This window comes from Taurulus bubalis (assembly GCF_910589615.1).
Source record: "Taurulus bubalis genome assembly, chromosome: 14".
Lineage (NCBI taxonomy): Eukaryota > Metazoa > Chordata > Actinopteri > Perciformes > Cottidae > Taurulus > Taurulus bubalis.
The window spans coordinates 12345599-12353871 of record NC_136602.1 but is presented as its reverse complement, the minus strand read 5'-3'; the positions used below and the strand labels follow the sequence as shown (position 1 = coordinate 12353871).

Here is an 8273-nt window from a genome sequence, read left to right as displayed (position 1 = left end):
TCCCACGTCAAGTGAAATCAAGTAATTCTCACTTGTATAGCCTCATATCACCCTTTATAACTCTTGGTCATTGTATCTTCAGTTTGGATAAGCAACAATCCACACAAAACACCTTATCTGTGGGATCAAACCTGGCTGATCACATGTAGTCTGGATCTGGACTTCATTCAGTCAACACTACTCAGTGCAGGGCTTATAACAGAATAAGTACAATGTGTGTACGCACCACAAAGTTTTGTCTAAAGAGATTTTAAGCTTCTAAACCATGCTACAAACTGTCAGACCAACATCAAATAGAAGTCACATAATTGTCACCCAGTTGTGTGGTGAAGTAACAACAGTACACTCTGTTGCCCTGATAACATTCACACACCAAAATTTGGATTATTATAATTTAGATAGCTTTAGTACTGTAGATACCTCTATTACTGCCATGCTGAATACTAGTATGTAATAGTAGTATAGATTTGTATTTGTAGATGATCAACAGAAGCGATTAGACGCACACAAAGCACCAACTGGTGTAATTAAACAATGAATGTAAAATACATATCACAGGTATGAAGACTGTTTTGAAATGTAACACTTCAGTAGGTTTAGTGCCTGGACTTGCTTTGGCTACCTTGGCTATAAGTGAAGGAGTGAGTATTTATTGTCACACCTCACTTCACCAGGAGACGTGAGCCAGCTGGCACAGCGACTTGCAGCCATGTTTTCTTTTGAGGACATAAGGCTCAGCTTCCTCTTTGGAGGCTGAGGGATGCGCACACATAACTACAGCAAATATGCTTTCGATGCTTTCAGAACAATATTGATGCTTGGTTGTCTCATAAAAATCCAGGTATTTAACAGAATAGATATTAGTTGCCAGTGTGATTAGAAATGTTATGCTTCCTGTTTAGCTATACTGCTATACTATAGCTTAACTTTTTTCACTTTCAGCTGGGAGATTTACCATAAACCATGTACAGATGTAATTTTACATATCTAATTATTTTAAAGACGGATTCATGGATGTGTTAGTTTTTTAATGAAAACACTATGTCCACAAATTGATGTGGGCATTAGGAGATATGCAATAAAATATATTTAAGTTTATTAAGATGCTTGGTCATGATTTTGGGTTGCAGATGATGCTTGACAGTGTAAAAAAAAAAAAGATATATATATATATCTTTTTTTTTTTTTTTTTTAAATACCCTCGGATGTTTTGCTGCTACAGACTTACTGGCTCCTTGGTCCATGGACTTGAGATACATTTGTCTGTGTGACTGTGTGAGTCAGGTTGCAGGCTGTATGACTCTGCTCTAGTGGTGCTACTGTTATATTATATTACTGTGCTATTGTTTTCATTTAGTGTTATGCCATACAGTAGCTGTTGTTCAGAAAAGGTTTACTTAAAAAGAAGGGCAGACACCAGTTAGTGGCATCATGTACACTGTCACCTCCCAAGTTGTCATTTAGTAAAGTGAACACAATGGACTACATATGGCATATTCATTAAATGACCAGAAATCAACCTGTAAACATATGCTGGAATTATACAACCAGGTTTTCGCTGTGAGTTACTTTGTGATAGTAAACATCATTTAGGAATTTAAAAATATATATATATATATAGCCCTGGAATATGCAATGGGTGACACATGCCCCCTCTAAAAATGACCGGCCCACAAGATTAGCTATAATGTAGTGATGATAATGAGTTAAATCACCAACAGCACACCTGAATGCATGCAGCAATCCAAATAATAATAATAAAAATAAGTGAATTTATATACAAAGTAACTGTAAAGAAAACGGAATGCACATGAGTGTATATATATAATAGATGGTATCTTCAGTAAAAAGGTTTCAGATGATGACTCTGCTAAAGTCACACAATGACATCACAATAGTGTAACACGTCGTACCCGCTTTTGGTCGAAGGTCAAAGCTAACCAAACTTCAGCTCCTTTATATTACAGCTGAAGACGATCTCCCCGTTGACCACGAGCTCCACCATGTTCCACTTGGGCGATCTCAGAGCGGCTGCAGACATATTGGACACACACTGTTTGACCTCACTTAAAACAGTCAAAAAAGACACAGCATGTTGGTATCCCAATTGTACCAGCAAAGAAACATACCCAGAAGCCCCTGAAGGAGGAAGTTCCTGTGTTCTACGACTCCGTTAGATTCATAAGCTCCATTGCAAAGATGGTTTCATTCTTTTATTCTTCAACAGTACTTCATAAATACAATTGGACATTCATTAACACAGTGATAACCTCTGATTAGTAAGTTTCATATATTTATTTTTAAAACTTAGATTTACACTTTGTTACATTAAATTATATGATACAAAAATAAATAACTTAATTGATATATTTTTTCATAGATTTACAATTAAACAATTTTACATTACATCACACTTAACATTCTTTGAAAAGCTAAACAGCATCCCTTTAAAATCTTGGTCAGTTGCTTTTTCCAGCATATGGAATACATTTTTTTTATTAAAGGATACGTTTGTTGCTAAATAGACATGTAAGTCATAGAATGTGTATTGTTGGTACATTAGACACAATTTATAGACAACACAAATGGAAATTGCAGAGAAGATTCTAGTTAAAACAAGTTTATCTTCATAAAATTATTAGATAGCAGCATGCTATTTGCAAGGAGACATCTAGTAAGATGACAAACTACATTTGCTCAACACCAAAAAATAAATGTACTCTTTTCTTTGCCTGATTCATCTCAGTTAAGTGCAAAACAACAATCAAAAGCTCAGCTTTATTTTTTTTTTACCTGCACATTTTGACAGACGTTTGAATCAGTGCTGTATGTTGGATAGTCATCTATGTGACAACAGCAAATGTCCTCATAATAACCAAACACCTCTAATATTCTCTAAGAATAAGTCAATTTGATTTTCATCAGCACGTCATACATTTTACAATATACAACAACACAGGTTTACATAACATTTGGTATCACAGTTACAGTGCATATTTTGACAGCACAAAAATACACTTAAAATCACATCACCACTTTGTTTTCACTGGCACTGACAGTTCCTTACGGTTTTCTTCCATTCTTCAAAGCTTGTGCATCTTCCTGTGAAGAAGTCTGAGTTTGAGCCTCCACTTTGGTCTGGTCTGGTGTCTTCAGCAGAACCTGCGGCAGTGTTTGCTGATTCTTGGTCAGGTCATTTGGTCTCTGAGGTGTTTTGTTTTGCCAGTTTGTGTCTGTTTGCGTGTGCGTCTCTAGTGTCTGACCCTGTCTTTGCTGCGTCGGATTGGAGTCGTAATTACATTTATTGCAGAGATCCCTCATGTCCAGGAGTCCCTGCTCCAGACTCTTGACAAATTCTGCTGAACTTGTCTGCGAGCTCTCGCGGAAACTGGACACTGAGAAGATAATGTGGTCTGACTGGGGGTTGTAGCACACTCCATATCCATTTGTAACCACCGGCCCGTAGCTGCAGAACATCTCAACAGTAGTAGGAACCTGAGGGAAGAGTGAATCCTTCAGTACTGAACTATTGACAGTTTAACTGTTGTGTTTGTAGCTCAGTCTTTCGATTAAATATGTCACATCTCAACACTGATGTTATATTTTCAGACTTTATAAATCTTTTTGCAGACAACCTGCTCGCAGGTGGAGCACTGCTCCTTGTGGCAAGTAAACTGAACTTGATGTGTAAAAGGGAGTGCCCCTTTAAGACATTTTTGATTAAATATCGCTTCAGTCTAATGTTTTAATATCAGATGACAATACCTGACTTGTAGAGAGAATGAACTGATTACAGATGAGATGGGCTTCGTCTTTGAATATTTCTGGCTTCTCCATCTTCAGTTCATGTGCAATCTCACGTAGTCCCAGTAAGTGATTGTCTATTGCCATCCCTGTTAGGGCCTGAAAAAGAGAATGAATACATGTGTTATTGTGTTTTCTTTGGCAAGTGAAGTCAATGTCGTCATAGAATCTGTTTGAGGTTAGAGAATAGTCACCCGAATAGTATACTTTGTTTGTGCGGTTATGGCACTTCGTAGCATCTCCATCTTCTCCGTATCCTGGGCATGTAAACAAATGAGAGTCAATTACTAGATTCAATCCCTTTACTTATAGTGAGCACAGTTATCATGTTAGAGTTCATCAACACGGAAGTAGAACGTTGAATGACACTCTCAAAGGAAAAGACAACTGACAATCTTATTTAAAGTGCAGAGTATGACGATAACATCTTACATGTGTGCTCAGTTTCCCATCAGTCATTGCTTTGACAAAGGCCAGAGCTTCTGGTGTGGCTGAGCGGATGTTGTCAACCCTGCCCTCCTGGAAACGCCGAATAGAAGCGCTCTCGTAGGTGGACACCGGTCTGCCGTGACATCTGGAGAAACACACAAAGACAACACCTTGTAGCTTGGTGCGCTGGGTCAATGTGACGCATGAGAATCAACCCTGTTGGAGTCATCTCTTTCTTACCGGTAGTAGGCTAACTGAATAGCAACCTGGATGTAGGCATCGGGACTCATTTTCTGCTTCTTGATGAACTCTTTCCCGTGATCGAAGAATTTGTGGACATTCATGTCCAGATTTTTCACCTGTCTGAGCAAATAAGTATACATCCTGCTCCAGTAAAAGCTGAAAGCATCAATTGATGTATTTGATTGTACAGAAACCAGAGTAAACCCACACCTCTGTAGTTTGTCAGCAGAACAGGCGAGGAGTTTGTGGATGTCTGGAGTACATTTCCAGCGGAGCCTGCGTGGTGCAGGCAGCTCGCTCACACTCGCAGCCCTGACCAGCTTTGATGGGCTGCCAATCCTAATGTCACATGAGTATACTGTATCATATCAATTGGCTTGTTTTGTTTTTCAGGATAGTCTTATTTGTTATTAATCATATCACACATTCATTTCACATTTCATTTCTTACATGTATTTGAGCAGATATTCTGTGCACTGCACGAGGACAATTCCTTCAAATGGAGAGTGTTCACACACGACTCCGCAGCAACCGTCAGCTCCTACAACAAACTGACACAGTCATGCTATTGTCAGTGGGATTTTCTCATTGAACCAGACTGCAATGCTTGATTGTCTAATATTCAATTCATTTGCAGTGAAGAAATAATTTAAATGGGAACCCTCAAATTAATCAAAACATCTCCATCAAAGTGTATGCTAATGGCTTCAGGCTGATGTCTTGTAATCCAATGGAGACGTCCACTCTGTCAGGATTTCTTTCAATGTAAATTGTTAATTTGACATGGGATTGGCTAATTACCTTCACTGGCACTGTGAGATAGGAACATGAATATGTTCAGTTATGACATTTACATCCTTAATTCAGGAGATCCCTCGTTCACATACATTCCTTTTCTCGCTTCATCCTTGTTTTCTGTAACTGTTGAACAAGTTCTTTTAAACATTAAGGGAAAGTGTGCAACAAGTTAAGAGGGCCAACATTAAAAGTAGCCTCACTGTGCTCACTAACCTGCATTGGCTTGTCGTACCAGCGATTGCCCCCATTCTTGGCCACTCCTCCTCCGTGCAGCATCAACATGGCTCGTGTTGTGTCATTTAGCTCCAGCCCATTGGCGTCATCCAGACAGACCAGACACAGACAGCGTTCTATCATGTCCAGAGAGTCCCTGTTAGTGGACTCTGGAGCATATAAGGGGAAAAAAAGTTAATTTGTTTGGGTAAATAAACCTGGAAACACTGAGATCCACCTGACTCATACCTCTCATTAACACACTGCGGGACTCTGCCCACTCTGTCCGTCCATCTGAAGTGAGGAGGCCAATAGGTGGGAGCAGTTCTTCTTCGCTGTCAGCCATCCTGGCGATCTTATCGAGCTGAGTCAGCAGGTCTCTTTCATTCAGTCGGCGGAAGTTGATAACCACATCCAGCACAAAGAACTGGACAGAGGTTCAAGTTGGACACAAGATGTTTCAGTGCACTTGTCCCTCATGTCTTATTTCAATATTAGCTGGGAATACATGCATATTGATGAACTGGTCTTTGACAACTTTGGATTTGTTTTTTCACTGTTCCCGACCTGGTTTTTACAAGCCACAATGATGTGTTCAGGCTCTGGCATCACGCTACTCTCCTGGGCCACCAGCGTGTCCCTCTCCGGCCCCGGTAGGCGGTAGGACGAGAAGAGGCGATAGTACTGCTCCATGCAAAGAGGAGTTCCAGCCAGCTGGCCCCGAGCACAGTCCACAGGCAGAGCACGTCTACACACAGACATACATTACTTCTTCAGGCCTTTTAGTTACACATGAATCACATGTGAAAATTGATTACGTTGGGATTAAATCTCTCAAGTTCATTTGTCCTCTTATTGTAAATTAACTTACGAATCAAGAAGAATCTTGTACTCCAAAAGCCCAGAAATTAAGTGAGCAGCAAACCTAGGAAAGAAAAACTTTAAAATTGTAAAACACTTCCCAAAACACACACACACACACACACACACACACACACACACACACACACACACACACACACACACACACACACACACACACACACATATTGTACGTTGTCTCTCCTTCTCATACTCTCTGTACTTGGCTGTATTACACTTAACATTATACATGCTATATGTAAATCATCTGGTTAAGGAGCCGGTCTCAGATCAATACCACATTAACCAAACCACAGACTTCATTGTCTGCTAGCCTTACCACCAGTAGCCTGGACTGGCCTCGCAGCCCTCAAGGTGTTCTGGGTAATGACCCTATCTGTCAATGTGTCGCAAGGAAGTGTTCAATTTGCAATAATCAATCAAAACCAGTCTAATTTCTCATGTCTTTTATGAATAAAAAATGCCTGTCAAGTGGTAACTTTTAGAGTTGTATAATGCTTCTTCCTTCACAGTTTATGTTGATAGCCAACCATGGATACAACTGGGTGGCAATGACCTTCTGATCTGTCCTGTGAGGTTTCTCCCATGACTCATTTCTCTCCGTACTTTGTCTAATACCTTAAAGAGTCGATGGGAGCCTTGAAGTGTTGCTGTGGGAAGACCATCACAGGACTGGAGTTGACGGGCAGAGCCATTCTGTTGTTCAGGTACATGTCCTTCAGCCAGTATTCATACACCTACAGTCAGACATAGAGGGATTTGATTAAAGACATGGAACTAGTCCGCCTAGTCTGTTTAAAACTGTTTAATTGTGTGACCAGATGATGTTATTTACCCAGTTTGCCGTGTTGTCCCTCCTCTCCATGAGTTTGCTCTGCAGTAGCTCCCCCACTCCTCCAGGTGCTCCAAACTGCTCCACCACATGTTGGGTCTTCTTGAACTGTTCCTCTGTGAGCAGGTGCTGCATACACCTCAGGTACACGTCCAGTGTGTCTTTCAGAGCGGGGAGGGGCAGCTTAGGAAGACCCTGAGCAGCGTGGGACATGTCAAATAAATATATTTGAATAAATATAGTTGTTTTGTTGTACTTGTTGAGAGCAGCTGCTTGCCAAAGTAGTAAATCAGAAAAAGAGAATAAGTGCCAAAGTATACATTATTTATAAAATATCATAAAAGTCAATTTGATGTCTAATTCTTATTAGTGTTCTTTAATGTAATTATATATGTTCCTTATTGTTTGTAATACATTATTTATCTCATGCATATTCTAGTGAAACAGACTATATATGCATATATACAGTAGATATAAGTCAAGTTTATAATTACATCTCTGCTTCCTAAACCTTTGGAGGGCTCTTGGTCCAGAACTGGCATGTTGGCGCTGCTGAGGGGGCAGCCTGTGAGACAGACTCTGCGTTACTGATAACAATGTTATCAGTGTCAAGATCATGCAAGTCGCTTTATAACATCACTATTACGGTCTTTAAGAGCAGTTGTCTTTAGACACTGCACTACTGTAGGGATATTTCAGAAAGAAGTACAATACTCAATAAATACAATGCATCACTGTCACACCTAAAACAATAAAATAATGCACACTTTGAAGATGATTTTCAAAATTGTTTAGAAAACTTGCGTATTTGATGCTAACACGATATCATAAATAACACTAATAGGCTACATTCATCAAATTTGAGAAAAGCATCACGTAAAAATAGAAATGTTTTACTCACCAGAAAGAAAAGAACAATCCCACTCGTCCTGGGGCTCAAACAAGGAGTTCAGGTTTATCCGATTAGACTTGAATCCATTTCTGGTGGAATTTCTTTTAAATTTCACTCCTTTGATCCTTTTATTATTTTGAGCATCTTTCAATCTCCAACATGGAAAGAGTGCATCTCCCT

The 8273-nt window shown here is 39.6% G+C and overlaps 1 protein-coding gene across 1 annotated transcript; it reads right to left on the bottom strand.

Annotated features, from left to right (window-relative positions):
• Positions 1-3063: 3063 nt before the first annotated feature.
• Positions 3064-7743, bottom strand: chata (choline O-acetyltransferase a; the record flags this gene model as incomplete). The annotated part of the gene is made up of 14 exons (XM_079229513.1): positions 3064-3495; positions 3766-3903; positions 3999-4061; positions 4237-4378; positions 4474-4596; positions 4687-4815; positions 4927-5027; positions 5488-5657; positions 5737-5914; positions 6055-6235; positions 6359-6412; positions 6988-7106; positions 7205-7396; positions 7696-7743. The coding sequence occupies 14 exons, from the start codon at positions 7741-7743 to the stop codon at positions 3064-3066; spliced, it is 2070 nt and encodes a 689-aa protein (XP_079085639.1).
• Between the last annotated feature and the right edge of the window lie 530 nt (positions 7744-8273).